Here is a 16,073-nt window from a genome sequence, read left to right on the forward strand (position 1 = left end):
AATCATCTAGAATCCTTGAATAATATTTATTTTAATAATAAATCCTGGCTATAGACTAGGATTTGGAAAGTTTAATCATGGCGACCTCCGAATCACGTTTTGACTTTGAAGCTTCGAGGGGAAAATACTTGGTAAATTGATTTCCAATGACTTACACACTTAATGATAGTTACGAAATATTAATGTGATGATTTTTGGCAATTTGACATGTTTAGTTTTAGAGTAGATTAAGCTCATTTCATCTCCCGCAATTTGATACCGATTTGTGTTGGCCCATCTATTGCGGAATGTGTCGTGTTTTTTCCCCCTTCATGGAATGCGCCTGTCGTACGTAGTCATAGATCTAGGTGATTTAATAATTCTTTGTGAAATGTTATTCAGCATATCTTATTTTAAGAAGTCAGTATCTTCCTTAATGTAAGCTAAGAGAAGAAGAAGAAGACTGAATTGAAATGAAAACTGAAGTGAAGACTGTGATTGAAATTTTGAGTTTGATTTGAGTTTGATTTTGAACTTTTTTGAAGAGGAAAGAAAAAGAGAAGAAGAATGTACATAAACAGAAGTGGTGCTGGTCCGAGAATAAGGATCATCTTCGTAAACGTGGACAGACGCATCCTAAAAATAATGATCGTTCGCATTTTCGCAGACAATTCATATACCGATCCGCGCGTTGGCGATGCGAAAAACGGATTCTGCGACGATGCTCCTTGAATTGATTCATTTCACATTTACTTTGCACAGACACTTTCACGTTATGAACGATAAATTTTTGGGAAGATGGACAACACATAAAAGAAGACGGTGAACTGGGGGTGTTTTATTTGACATGCGGAATCCATTTTTCTCATTGCCAGAGCGCGGATCGGGATCTTTACACAGATCTGCGCTAAAGAATAACAAATCTGTGAAAATGCAGACGATTCTTATTTTTGAAGACACGATTTGCCAGTGTTTACGAGGATATCCTTGTTTATGCGGACGATCCTCATTCCCGGACCAGCCCTCCTACTGACAAAAGGAGAAGGAAAAGGAAAATAAAAGGGATTCTAAAAAGGAAGAGGAGAATGAAGTAGAAGTAACAGGAGAAGGAGAAGAAGAATTTAGAACAGAATAAAATCAGTTCTCTAATGGCCGTCTTATTTTTCATGATTAATGAAGACATGAGATTCTTTTGGCAAATTTTTTTTTATCTAACTTTTCTTTTGATATCATCTCTTCTTTATTTCGCTTTCAGATTAGTTTGGATGAATCTCGCAAGAAACAATCCGTTTCCTGTCTAAAAAAATGTGCAGACTCACTTGAAGGGAGGTTAGTATCATGAATTCAAAATACATCCTTTTTTGGAGCCTAGTTCTTAGTAAGACTGGATAAAGAAATCTTTTGAATGGGCAAGCATCAACTTTTATTTTAATTAAGTTTTATTGGTACATGCTAAATAGCGAGGATATTGGTTTTAGAATTTGTCATTACAGTAGTTATCCCCACCCCCTAGATTTGCATGTAGCCTTGTAGGCTATGTTTGAGGCCAGTCCAAGTTATCATATCATTTGTTGTCCTTCATAATATTATTATGAAGAACAAATATGAATCCCCCCCCCCCCCCCAAAAAAAAGGCCCAAAATGACATTGAAATTTGAAAGTATTATTTTCACTATAATGTGATCTGATTCAAGCTCTGTTAGAGCTGTCAGTGTGATAGAATTATTACGTATAGACTCAAAATGATGATTGTGTAGGTAATGTATCCATGGGACAAAGTACCTTGGACTTGGAGTTGCCTATGAATTTAAGACAAATAGCTTTTTCTAACTAGCCCATACAAGTGATCCTGAGTACAACAAATAGTTTCCTCACCACTATTTTTCATCTTGTATGTTTTTTGTTTTTGCAGTGATGCAGAGAAGAAGACTGCGTTGGATCAAGCATACAGAAACTATGTGAAGAAGCTTGTGGTAAGAACCTATCATTTGCTGTAACCAGGGGCTCGTTCCTAGAAACCAATGACAAGACAGTCATAACTTTATTTAAATGAATGAGGAATAAAAAAAGAGGGAAAGTAGTACCAGGAAATAAGAGATGCAATATACTTCAACATTTGTGTAGATTATACAATAGAAGTACTTTTAAAATATAATTGTGAGTATTTCATTACATGACCAGTGAATCAGTTTTGTTCTTGAGATGGGCTCCCCCCAAATATTTTCATTTGATGGTTTATAAAAATACACCCTTATACTATTCTTTGAAAAAATACGATGTAATGAAATTTGTGTTCAATGTGTTTGGCGTCAGCACAATATAAAAATTACAAAACTTCAATATTTCAAACGTTAAAACATATGTTTAAACCATTCACTTTACATATTTGAAGATAGAATTCAGCTCAGAATTAATATGGGTCTGAAAACTAAAGAATACACTACTGACCATGGCTTGCCTGCCGTGGCAGAATACCCATCCCTTTCGAGGATTTTTTGAGGATTTAAGAATCCTTAAATATAAACATGGCATATTTTCATAAGATTATCAAATACAAAAAACGATAACTCACTGTTTAAGTGAATGTGTAGAAAAATTATAGTTGGACGATGTATTGTCCTTTTTTGCCAGCCATAGTCTACCCAATAAATGACATGTGATGGCGCTGCCCATCGACTAAAAATTTATGACAGAGATATGACGGCGTTAGATGCTTCAAAACTACTTAGTCAGGATGTTGTCGTTGATCTTGGCAAAGAGGGCTTCATGAAATACGTAGCGGACAACTAGCTCACTAACGCTGATTTAGTCATGAAGTTAGACTTATGACGGTTTCTAGGAACGGGCCCCAGGGCCCCATTTCACAAATCTTTTCATCAGTGAAAAATGACACATTTTTTAAAGGATTTTTTAAAAGGATCTAAGACAAAGTTACCGGATCCCTTTAAATCTTGACTTCATGTGGTGTTGTCTGTTTCCTATAAGATTCAGAATTCAAGCTGTTTAAAGAAGCTAATGCAGTCAAACTTGCTTTAGTGACCACCTGTCTACAGAAGCCACATTTGTTGTTTCCCTTGAAAACGGTTTCTCATTGAATCGTGTACTAAAGGAACATGTCTACAAAGACCACCTGTCTACAAAGGCCACTTTTTGTGATTCCAGGTTTGACTGTAGTTTGTTTATCTTGGCTTACCAAGAAATACTTCTCTGTTGAACAGATGTTTTCATGTAAACAAAAAATAACCTAAAGTAAAAACCGGACTTCCTCTCATGTTCCTCATTCATATGCGACTTCAACTGTTGCATATTTGTCTTCTTCATGTAGGTCGGTGGTTCAAGCTGCAGTGACTTCACCTCCCTGGTCCACCTGTCTACCGAGGCCGTAGAGGCGGGTCTCTGCTCCCCTGCGACCCCGTTCCTCCTCCTGACCGACATCTTTGATTCCGTCACCATCAGCGTCTGCAAAGATGTCTTCCAGTTTGTGGAAGATAGGGTGGCCACATGGAAGCAGGTAGGGCCTTGGTTTGGCTTTTCCGATAGCTTCATTACCTATGGGGCATTTTTCATCAAATATATAGTTAGGGTTGTATTAAAATGGGTTTACATGTAAGGTTAAGGTTAGGGTTGGGGTTTGGTACAGTGTTTCCTTTTTTGAATGATTTATGTTAATTTGACTAATGTAACAGGAGAGCCACTTGGAAATTGGTTGATCAGAGATCTAGCAATTTCTGTGGCGCCATTAGCTCAGGGTTTATTTTTATGCGATGCAGGCTTATAATAAGGGTTGCAGTTGGTGGATAGCTTAGGTTCAAGATTAGGGTTAGGTCTGGTCATTTGTCAGACAGTTGACAAGTATGACTGGAGGGCCACCTGGAAAAAGGTCAGGGATCCACCTGCTCTGGGTTTATTATGTGATGTATGTAGGTTAAGGATAAAGTCGTAAATGGTTTTAGGTCAGGGTAAGAATAAGGTACATTGTTCAGGAATTTGACTAGTGTCAGAGGTTCCCAATGAAGTAATTATTGCTGTCATAAAATCTTGCACTTACAGATTTAAAGACAAATCCTTTTCCTGAGGTCCTTCTAACCTATTCAGAGTGATGTTTGTAGTTTGAAGTTTGAAGTTTATTTATTCCATATTAACATAAAAAACAATTTAATTTTTTTTTTTATACAAGCGTAAAGATTTCAAATCAAGTATGATGTACAGAAAATAAAGATATGACAGGCAAGGTAAAACAATGTAAAATGTGGGGAGCCTAAATAAAAAGCATAGCTTGTATGTGAATAGGCTCCCGTACTGAGTAACACAATATAATAGGTCTGAATTTAAAAGGTATTATAGGAGGCGAAAACGGGGTAGTATAGTAAGAGAAACGTACAAGGAATGCCCTTTGTCACAGAGGAAAGTTCTACAGCAGTCCTCCTGTCCTGTGCTTACAGTTTATGAACTTTCAAGAACCATTTGTCAGGTATTTAATATGAATAAATTTGTTTTTATTGATGTAGAGTTCTAAAATATTTTCTTGATTTGTTCTTTTTTCAGAGTGACTTCTATTCTTCAGGAAAGAATTATCTGCTCAGGATGTGCAATGGTAGGTTATGATAGAAATTATGAATTTATGTAAATTGTGACAATAACACAAATGACAGTGAGTCATGCAGTAGATCGGTGTATCAAATATGCAAACTCACTTATTACTTTATCAAGTTATAAATGTGTAAGTACAAAAAATTAAGAAAAACTTCAGTAATTTCTTTCCAATTCATTTCAATTTAAACACATAAACCCTCCCCCCCCCCCAAAAAAAAAAAAAAACAATATGTGTGCTGGTACATCATATATAATAAAAAATGTGAGATATTAAAAAACAGTAAAGGATGAAGAAGAAAGAAAGAAAAAAAAAGCTGTAAGATTGGATGCTTGACAAGATGAAGATTGTGTTTCAACTAATGGGTATGCTATCTTCATTGGCACCAGCAACAGCAGCAAATTAATCAAGGTTCTGATTGTACTATTGTTTGTCATTTTCAGATTTATTGAGGAGGTTATCCAAGTCACAGGACATGGTGTTCTGTGGTCGAATCCAGCTCTTCTTGGCCAGGTTCTTCCCTCTAGATGAAAAATCAGGTAAAGACGTAACTACATGTAGGTGTAAAGAAGGCTTGAAACCCGAATGATGATGATGATGATGATGATGATGGTAATGATGATGATGATGATGATGATGATGGTTATGATGATGATGATGGTGATGAAGATGATGGATAACGATGGTGATAATGATAATGGTGTTGGTGATGATGGGGCGAGGGGTGGGGGTGCTGTTGTTGCCAAATGTAAGTTGATGATGATGCTGCTGATGATGACAATTATTTTGATGATGATAATGATGATGACTCTTTAACTGTGTTTGTTTCTTTTTATACCTCAAACAGGTTTGAATCTAATGAGTAACTTCCATCTAGACAATGTGACCTCATACAACAGAACCAAGCTGGAAGGGCCACTTCGCACAAGGGTCCCACAGGTGAGTCTCCACACTAGTATTACACAGGAACATGCCCCCCCCCCCCCTCCCCAATCCTATGGCCCCACCATCCAGAATTATACCATATTCTAAAAAAATTATCAGGATTGTACCATTTCACAAGCAATGTTTTACATTCCTCTCCTCACTTACTCTCCATTGTCATCTTCACCATACTACTACAGTCAAACCTGCTTGAGTGACCACCTGTGTACAAAACCACCAATTTTTGGTTTCCCTTGAAAAAATGGTCTCTCATTGAAACATGTACTAAAGGAACCTGTCTACAAAGACCACTTTTTGTGTTTAAGAAAATAATTTTAAATTCACCATGTGGGTAGTCCTGAAAAGGACTGTTGGCTTTGAAAGGTAATAGAAAAGAAAAGAAAGTGAGAGAGAGAGGGATATTCTTTCAGTTTCATCCTTTAATAAATGGATAGAGGTAGATAAAATTAAGACATATTCTTTCGTGAGTTGAGTTCTGAAAAGGACTGGTGAACCAGGGGAGTGTTTCACAAAGACTGAGATCAACTTTAAGTTGGACTTAACTATGGCAGGCAATTCATGCCACTGGTTGAAACCCTATGGTTTCGCTTTATGGTGAATCCGAATGACTAGCACAACTCGTCTCGACCAAGCCACAAAACGGCTTGTTATCATATTTCAACAATTCATCATCCAGTTTTAAAAAAATTCATGTTCTATCCATATTCATGTTGTTATAGTTCAGAAATAATAATCGAAATATATTCACCGAAGAGCCGTTCGGGTTGAAATTCGTCATCCTTTTCCGTCCCCTACTGTGATCATCACATGTTATAAAACTATAAAATTCCCATACCACCTTTGGTACAAGCTCGCTGTTTGGCTGTAGATTCACCTGGGGCGTCATTGAGAACACCCATAGATTTGGCCAAAAACCGGTCTGGATTTCAGTACCTCAGCAGTCACTTCGCTGTTACTATAGAAGCTTCTCGATTTTGTGCACGAACTGCAGATTCTCTGTCCGCGTTGAGCTTGCGAAAACTCCCTAATGTCACACTTTTAACAACGCCCATATATTTCTTGTTTCCAGGCCATTGACAAACAGGACTCCATGGACTATGAGGAGGGGGAGATGGGTTCTGCGACCCCCGTCGACTACAAGCTCTATCGTCAGTTCTGGGCCCTTCAGGACTTCTTCAGGGCTCCCCTCCAGTGCTACACCAAGGAGAAGTGGAAGGATTTCTCCAATGTAAGTTGGATTGAAGAATATTGTCATGTGTTGTTTAAAGGGATCCGGTAACTTTGTCTCATATTCTGAAAATCTTGGATTTAGCCCATGCTGCAATTATAATTGTAAACCTGTAGGTCAGTCAGGAACCCCATGACTTTTACAAGCATCGCCTGTCTGATTATTAGATATATATGATTGGAAATCAAAATGTCAAAAAACTGTTTTCCTAAAGGTTTTTATAAGTAGTTTATTGGAGAAAATGAGTACCGGTATTGTAAAAACGGTCACTCAAAGATTTTTTACTTTTTTGAGGCACTTCATGATCATTTTAAAGCGCAATTTGTTTAGGGCCTCAATATTACACCATATATCACAGACACTGAGATATCATGTAGGGCCATGCATTTCAGATTTAAATGTTAAACGATGCCTTTTAATGCTTTACTCCTTCCACATTTCATTTTGAGATGACTATATTGTAGGCATATATTTTCACCAATATGTCTTCAACTGAAAGCCAAAATGGCATTAACTAGTGTCACTTTAACAATAATTAGCTCCCTTCTGCCTGTTTAGATGTTATTCTATTAAATTTTAGAGCTTGTAAATGGATTCTGATATAGACCCCTGTTTAGGGTTTAAAAATGGAAAACTGGTTTTTAATTTGCAACATGAATGGTAACAATAATTGTGTTAATACTGCTATACGAATTTGTTACAATTGTTACTATACAATTCAAAAGTATCTCTGTACTGCAACTGGTAGAGACTATTCGTCTGCCTATTGGTTCTGCAAAACAAACGTGGTATTATTTCATTTCATTTCATTTATTTATTTCACTCTCTTTTAAAAACATCAAAGTATGTACATGTTCGTTCATTATCAACACACATGTAAGATAAAAGGAAGTGGGGAATCATGAAAGCCAAAATTGCTACTTGCGCCCTCCATATAGCAAACAATGCCTAAGCGGTACCTGGTAGTCCCCCTTGGTCCCCTTTTTCTTATGTGGATTGAGAGCTGATTTGACGAGATAACCACCTGTCAGTGACCATGCAGGGAGGTCTAATCTCCCCTGGCCAAACTAGTGCAGACGGGCTTTAAGAGTCATTGATGTATTAATTATAGCTCTCTATGTTATCATGATCAGAATGCCATAGCTGTCCTCGAGGCCTTCCACAGCATGAAACTGGAAGACGTTGCAAGTGGTAAGAAAAAGAAGAAGAGGCGTAGCCACCATCGTCAGCAGCAGAAGCAAGGAGAGGAGGAGGAGGCTGACTCGGGTGATCAGGTGTCCTTCGCAAAGTACCTCACCAGCGAAAAGGTATGGGTCATCTTTCAAAGTCATAGTATAGAGATATCGACTGCTTTGAGAGGCCTGGCTGTTTTATAGGCTCCAGGGTTTGTTACATCCTGCTATCACCCCGAGGCATAATATTAAAGCAGTCTTTATATCTTTTATATGCCGAATTGAAACAAAAATCTACCAAGAATTCTTACCTTATCCTTTTCTTGAGTAAACATTGGTTAAAACATCACAGAAAATCTGAGACATTGTCAGTTAATCTTCCCTGAAAAGAGGACTGATTGTTACAATCATTTGGGAATCGCAGACAAAAAGCACTGTATGGTATCCGCGCTCGCATAAAATAAGTTTTTTCCCGGTACCTGGAATCTTTCAAGAATCTCACTCATGAACTACATGTATTCACTGTTACTTGCATTGTTTGTTTCTTTACGGGAATGGCTAAAAACACAACTCCAATTTTGACCAATCAGATTGCTAGATTTCTAAAGAGAGATATATAATGATAACTATTACCTTTATTAAACCAGTTGTGATGTAGAAAAATTACTGTGTAAATCAGTATATTTTTGCGTTATATATTTTCGCAGACAACTTAGGCAACTTGGTGAGTTGTTATTTTGGTGATAGTTTAAGTTTGTTAATTTTGTTTTATTTATCATTTTGTTTGTTTGCACAATTGGCCAATATAGAACCCCCAAATTACAAAGGGGGCCCTTTGCAAGAAGACCCTAATTTTTTCAGTCTGAAACATTTGTGAAAATTTTCCTTGAATGAGGTTTAAGAGAAAGAGGGCAAGGTGAAGAAACTGTGTTAAACAATGCCTTGATGTACAATCCCTGCTACTGTTTGATCGATGCAGTTGCTCATCTTCCTTTACATTTATCTTTTCTCCTAGTTGTTTGATCTTCAGCTGAGCGACGCGATGTTCAGACGCTACGTCTACGTCCAGTTTCTCATCCTCTTTCAGTATCTCAACCAACAAGTCAAGTTCAAACAGTGAGATTTTTCTTCTTCAAATTAACTAATTCCGAAGACATTTATGAGATTACATGAAATAGCGTAATTATTTTAAAGCCCAACTGCACTTCTTTTAGCTACTTGCGCCCTCTATATAGCAAACAATGCCTAATCGGTAACCATTGGTCCCCCATGATCCCCTTTTTCTTATATTAATTAAGAGCTTATTTGATAAGTTAACCACCTGTCAGTGACCATGCAGAGAGGTATAATCCCTCCTGGCCAAATTAGTGCGGTTAGGCTTTAAGTCTAGTTCAGATGTGACAAAGTAAACCCACTAAATAAAGAACGTCGCAAAAAATACAGCAGTAAAATCAAAACACTTACCTTTAAATATATTGCTAGTGGGAGTTAGGAAGAGTAACTGATCTTGAGAAGGCCCAATAAGCACACCCCTTTACCTTTGTGTTGTAAGGTACAGAAATGTGAGGCACCCTATGCTTATGTCATTTTATTTTGCAGCAGGCGCATTTTTTAAGACAGTTTGAGGCATTTTGGAATGGGACTTAACCAGTGTGATAATAATTATTTGAGGGTGACAAATTGACTGATTTGCAAAAAAAAACATCAGAATATGCCAATAATCTATTTCTCCTTTGTTTTTGTTCATAGTACACATGTAGATCTTAAATTGTTGGAAGTTTTCTGAGGATAATGTTCAGCATTTTTCATTTCATTTGTCTTGAAGTTGTCTTTTGGAAGGTGTGATTTGGGATGGTTACATGTATGTGATGATGATTGCGGTCCCCTGCACTTTTTCAACAGATAATAAAAAATTATTGTTTGTATATGTTGCATTAAACCTTACGTTTATATGTTCTTTGTTATTCAGTTAAAATCAAATTTTTAAAATAATCAAATCAATGTCTCCTTATTTTCAGAGCTCATCATGTGCTCACTGACGAGATGTCCCTGTTCATCAAAGAAACCAAAGACAAGGTCGTCGCTCTCCTCAAAGAAACCCCACCCTATGGAGACCAGTTTACTGCAGGGATTGAGGTAGGAACAAAGAGTAATGGGGGTTGTTTACTAGTGTATGTTTTCAATTTATTTGTCGAAGCAATGAAGCTGCTGGGGGCCCTAGTAAAAAATGATATACATGTATGATAATGGATGTATGTACTGTATATGGGTCCGTCCAGAAAGTTGGGGCAATTTTGTCACATACCAAACTATGTCTCCTATCAACTGCACCAATGTTACTCAAATTGCAGAGTATGAAGAGCGACTATGAATGGCATTCTGTTTTATTTTCAGCACATTTTGAGCAGAGAAGAACACTGGAATGCCTGGAAGAACGAGGGATGTCCAAGCTATGTCAAGGAAAAGTAAGTTTCACTCATATATATATATATATATATATATATATTAAATGTAGAGTACACCTTTCCCTTAAAAAGTTAGGTTCGTAATGTGTGCATTAAACGAAAATTACCTCAAACTAGGAGAAGAAGATTACAAAGATAAACATTTTACATTTTGATCATTAATATCCCAACTCAAATGTTGAGTCTCGTATCAGATTGAAATTAACATACTGTGAAGTTATTTATTTTAAGTGAGATTCATGATATTATCCCTTCGAGTAACCTTTGTAAAACTTTGCAATGATTTTTTAATTAGAACTGTATTGTGTCACAAATAAAAGCCATATGATCAGGTGCATCATTCATGAATTCAAAAGATGATACCATTGTGCATTGCATCTGTCCTTTTTGCCAATCTTTTACTTGCCAGTGTCTTTAGTAATTTATATCCTTCAAATTATGTTAATCTCCTTTTTACAGAGGGAAAACAGAACAAGCCAGACCAAAGTCAAGGTGAGTGCTACAGATAAAGTTTTACTGTATTTGCCGGCGTAAAGGCCGCAGTATTTTTGGAAGAGAAAATATCAAAAAATCTGGGTGCAGCCTTTGCGCAACAATTAAAAATTCAGCTGTCAAAACAGTAAGTCCATTCAGACATATGGAACTAAAATGACTATACAATGGTACAGGACATTTCTAGAATAACTCCACACATCTTACCGAAAATGTTATGTTGCATTGTTGACATGAAGACAATAAAAGAAAATAAACTTCACTTATTTTTCTAACAAAATCTACTGGTAGATCTAGATCTAAGTTTGTGCCATTGCATCGCTAAAAAGTGAAAGAAGGGACAGACCGTTACTTACGGAGCTAGCTGCAGCAAAACGCAACTGCGCAGGTCGAAGACGCAATTTCGTATTACACCGCACATCGTGGTAGGGGTAAATGTAGGATACCAAATATGCCTGCGATAAAGTACTAGCTTAAAAATCGATGAAGATTTGCTAAATTACGATCATTTTTTAGGTAAACTTCCTGTAAATTTATAAAAATATTGATGAATTTTGTATCAGTTTGTAGAAAAAATAGTGTTCCACAAGAAAACTGATTATTTTGTTTGGTTCGTTTTTTTTGGGTTTTTTTTCCCTCTATGAAATGTCAAAGTTAGAGGTGCGGCCTAAGCTGCGCTGCGGCTATATCATCGGCAAATATGGTATTCCTAATCAGCTTAGAAATGAAACGTCAGGCTGGTATATACATGTATATGTAAAGAGGAAGTTGAGCTTTGAGAAGGGTGGACATCATCTGTGAGCTTTGTCGTTGTGTTTATTCCTATGTCAAATGAATATCAAAGGCGCAATGTCACATGGACATTTTTTCTCTCGAAAAGCCCTCTTATTCCAAATATAACTGATGATGCTTTGAAACAAAATTGTTGCTACGTGTCCTGGCCTTTAATATTATGGTCTTTTGCAGGAATGATTATTATAAAATGAAATAAATTAAAATCGAGTTGAGTAGAGTCAAGTCGAGTCAAAGCAAATCAAATCGATTCAGTTCAATTCAATTCAATTAATTTCAACTTAACTCAACTCGATTCAACTCATCTCGATTTAACTCATTCCAATTCAATGTAATTTGACTCGACTCGACTCAGTTCAATTCCATTCAATTTTTTTTAACTCCTTTTTTCCTCAACACAGAGCCAGGAAGAGGACATTGGGGGAAGAGCTGAATCTAGCTGGAGCTGCCAAGAAGATTGATTTGGGTAGTCCTGAGCTGACTAAGTTATGGAACGTTTACCCTAGCAACCTAGAAGCTTGTGCAGCAGAAGACAGGTAACCATGGCGATTTGTTAAAGATAAACTCTCACAGAACCAACAAAACTAACACTGAATGTTCAAGATTACAAATAAATGACATGTGCCAAACAATTTTGGAAAAAAATGTATAGGGGCTGAGTAATGAGCATAGAAAGATAGGAAATCAAGGTAAGTAGGCCTGTCACCGTTTAACGCCAGTCACTATGTGCAAATGAGAGTTGTGGTTTTTATTGAAGAGGATTTCCTGCAAGTTTTTATTTCACTGGTTCAATTAATCTACTGCAGAATAAACAATCCAGAATGAAATATAGCCATGTTCTCTTGACATACGGTGCTCATACCAGAGCTCCAGTTTACCTTTAACAAATAAATTATTCATACCCTTACCAAGTTTTGCAATTTTTTCAGTATGTGAAAAATTTATTTGTCCCTATTTATGTTTCTTGAGAATGTGACATATTAAAAGCGACATCTAAAACTATTTAACAAAGGGCCTAACGTTGTTATATGTATAAGAAATGTATTTAGAGTTGTCCCCGGTATGTTGCAGATCCCAGTTTATGACACTGATTTATATTCGTTAAAAAAAAAAAAAAATGTTAATTGTCATTTACCTCTACTTTGACTGGATTATGTTTTACTTTTTCCCTCTCCAATACAAAGATAATAAGATCCTTGAGAAATCACTTTGAGAATAATGTTGGGACTGTTCCCTTTGTAATCCTAACCAGTCCACCATTTTGATCCTCCATCTGTCTCCTTCATTCTCAGGATATTTCTCCCTCAAGTTGAAGAATTCTTCCAGGATGCCATAGATCAGGCTGACCCTGAGGCTATGATAGAACCAGAATACAAGTAAGTTTGAGCCACACCCTACCCCCCCCCTTCCTTTTACCTTATTGAATGATATCACTTGAGCAAAGCCAAGAAGAAGCTGATGTTCTATGGGTGTGTTTTATTCCAGGTTCAGCTGGACAAGTTTTGGTTGGATTTATTTAATAGCAGGATAATTTGGAATCATTTCTATTTCCACCGTTTTTATTCAGTACGTTTGTTGAGTATATCACCAACATGAGTTGATGCCTGTCTATTTTGATCCCTTTTATCCCAGTCAAATCTAATCTTTCATTCGTGATTCAAATTTGTATTTGAAGACTTTAATTCCAAAAGGAGCTAAATCCATTTTTGTAACTTCAGAGGGAAAAAAATTGTTTACCAAAATTTGTATAGGCATCCTATGGAAAAGAGATATTAGAAGGTGCATGTTTTCATAATTCCTCCCAAAATGTAGGTAAATAATTTTGTTGATATATGGGTACTTAAGTGAACAATGTTCTGATATCAATAACTCAATCTTCATCAAAGGTAGATTTAGCTCCTTTTGGAATTAAACTCTTCATTTCTTGCTCTTCTCCCTACAGAGTGGTAAACAACAGTAACTATGCCTGGCAGGCCATACGTCTCCTAGCCAAACGCAGCCCTCATTTCTTCCAGACGGTGACGGCCACCAACCCTCCTCTCAAGACGGTCCCCGGGTACCTTGAATATATGGTCACCAAGATCGCCAAAGAGTTACCCGTGAGTCTGCTGTATAATCACCTTGACGTCTAGCTAAATCTGACTCTGTTCCATTCCTGTTCCAGGGCCCTCGTCCATAAAACTAGTTGTCAATAAAAAATAAATAACATTATATAGCGTCCCTATGTGCTTCCAAAGAGCTTTGGAAATTATAACCCTTGCTTTAGCTCTGGCAGCCGTTATCAGCGCACAGTGCTTATCAAGGAATAACCAGGTACCCATTTGCCTCACCTAGGTCGAGAGCGGCAAATGTAGATTAATTTCTTGCCAAAGGAGACATACAGCATTGCTTATAATGAATACAGGATATGTGTTTTCATACTAGATTTGATAATTTTATTATTCCCTTTTCTGTTTTGTTATCTAGCAAAATGAGGAGAGTAAACCGGAAGAACTGAAAACAGAGGAAGAGACGACTGAAAATGATGAGCTCTTGAAGGGCCCAGAAGAAGGTATGTGCCAAATATTTTCATATTCAAAGGGATTGGGTATCTGCAGATAAAGTATGATTTAAAGTTTTAGATACATTACAAATATCATTGATATGAATAGAAATAATAATGAGCCCATGATGGATCCCTGCGGAACACCACATTTAAAGGGATTGGGTATCTTTGTCTCAGATTCTGAAACAAAATCCTGGATTTTGCTCATGCTGCAATGATAATTAAAAATCGAACCTAACTTCACCAATATGTAGGTATGGACAAATCCCCTTCTGCTGCTGTCACCGAGGAGCAGTTCACACTTGTGGCCTCCAAGATTGGGGACAGCTGGCAGACGCTGGCGGTCGAGCTCGGCTTCAGTGACGACGAGGTGACCGCCATCCTCTCCGAGACGTCCGACATCAAGGAACAGACCAAGCTGATGCTGCAGCAGTGGCAGGACAAAGAGGGCGCCGAGCCGTCGCGGGAGACGCTCATCGCGGGACTGATGGAGAGCGGGCTGGACGACATCGTGGAGTCGGTGTTCATGGAGAAACAGAAGAAAGTGGAGTTGGTGTTCGAGGAGAAACAGAAGAGAGTAGTTGAGAACGGTGAAGGAATTGTTGCAGAGTCAGAACCAATGGAGATGGACTCGTAGGGACATGTGTGAACGACACATGGTCACTTAAAATTATTTTTTTTAAACTCTTTAATGGCTTGGGTCGACTAAGCAAACACACAGTGGACTGCCACAGTCAAGTTTTGTCACAAATGTAAAGGGTGAAAGAATTGTTGCAGAGTCAGAACCCATGGAGATGGACTCTTAGGGACATGTGTGAACGACACGTGGTCACTTAGAATGATTTTTAAAACTCTTTAAAGGCTTTGGTCGACTAAGCAAACTCACAGTGGACTGCCACAGTCAAGTTTTGTCACAAATGTAATGTACATGCTTTTGCCATCACCTGTACAGAAAGACCAACTGTCTACAAACAACACTCTTTTTGTTGGTCTGCATTGAATAGAGATGTACATTGACACTTGTATTAGAACCTGTACATAAAGACCACCTGCCTACAGAGACCGCTTTTCTTGTCCCCCTCAAGTGGTCTTTCTATACAGGTTACACTGTACTCCATATTACGCAGCACGTAACGAGTTAAGAACTGTATCCTCTTGGGCAGTTGGCCAGGGGGGTGTTTCACAAAACTTGTCATCAGTGACAAATGACAGCTTTTGTTATAAGCTACTGAAATCCTTGCTTCTGATTGGTTATCAGCAGATTTGTCACTGATTTTTGTCACTTGTCATTGAAAAAAGGCTTTGTGAAACAGGTCCCTGGTCATAGTTGAAACTGGATCTGCAGGATGGAGTATATCATTCTTTCAAAAGCATTTGTTTGTTAGACATGGGGAAGTAAAACTTGTGTCCGGGTAAGCCCCGTTTGGGAGTTGGATGACCCGTCCAGCAAGCAATAACCTCTTTAAAAATGTGTAGAGGTGTTGTGGTTGAGTCGTTACGTCGCCGAACTGTCGATCACAAGGTCCCTGGTTCGAGTCACGCCGCGGCACTAATGTCCTTTGGCAAGACATTGATCAACATTTGCCACACTCAACCCAGGTGATGTTGATGGGTACCTGGCAGGAATTAATTCCTTGAAATGCTAGAGTGCCGTATTGGCAGCACAGCTAAAGCCGGGGTAATAATCTCCAAGTTTGGAAGCGCTTAGAGACTTAATTCATGCTATATAATAGCTGAGTATTATTATTATTATTATTATTCGGTATACACTGGTTACCAGTGTATCATCTCATCAAATGCCCACACCAGTGAAACTAGTTGGCATACTGCTCGAAATGATGTTGTTTACAAGTAGATTTGTTTT

General features: G+C 37.7%; 1 protein-coding gene across 1 annotated transcript; it reads left to right on the plus strand.

Annotated features, from left to right (window-relative positions):
- Position 1: 1 nt before the first annotated feature.
- Positions 2-15,745, plus strand: LOC589021 (THO complex subunit 1). Its single transcript, XM_030983607.1, has 18 exons — positions 2-131; positions 1,235-1,308; positions 1,892-1,952; positions 3,305-3,490; positions 4,525-4,573; positions 5,014-5,109; positions 5,418-5,509; positions 6,585-6,743; positions 7,877-8,050; positions 8,931-9,031; positions 9,934-10,051; positions 10,310-10,380; positions 10,840-10,872; positions 12,066-12,200; positions 12,957-13,040; positions 13,607-13,763; positions 14,131-14,215; positions 14,464-15,745. The coding sequence occupies exons 1-18, from the start codon at positions 78-80 to the stop codon at positions 14,844-14,846; spliced, it is 2,112 nt and encodes a 703-aa protein (XP_030839467.1). The 5' UTR covers positions 2-77; the 3' UTR covers positions 14,847-15,745.
- The last annotated feature ends 328 nt before the right edge of the window (positions 15,746-16,073 follow it).

Source organism: Strongylocentrotus purpuratus, unplaced genomic scaffold (genome assembly GCF_000002235.5).
Source record: "Strongylocentrotus purpuratus isolate Spur 01 unplaced genomic scaffold, Spur_5.0 spur5_scaffold_13, whole genome shotgun sequence".
NCBI classification, from domain to species: domain Eukaryota; kingdom Metazoa; phylum Echinodermata; class Echinoidea; order Camarodonta; family Strongylocentrotidae; genus Strongylocentrotus; species Strongylocentrotus purpuratus.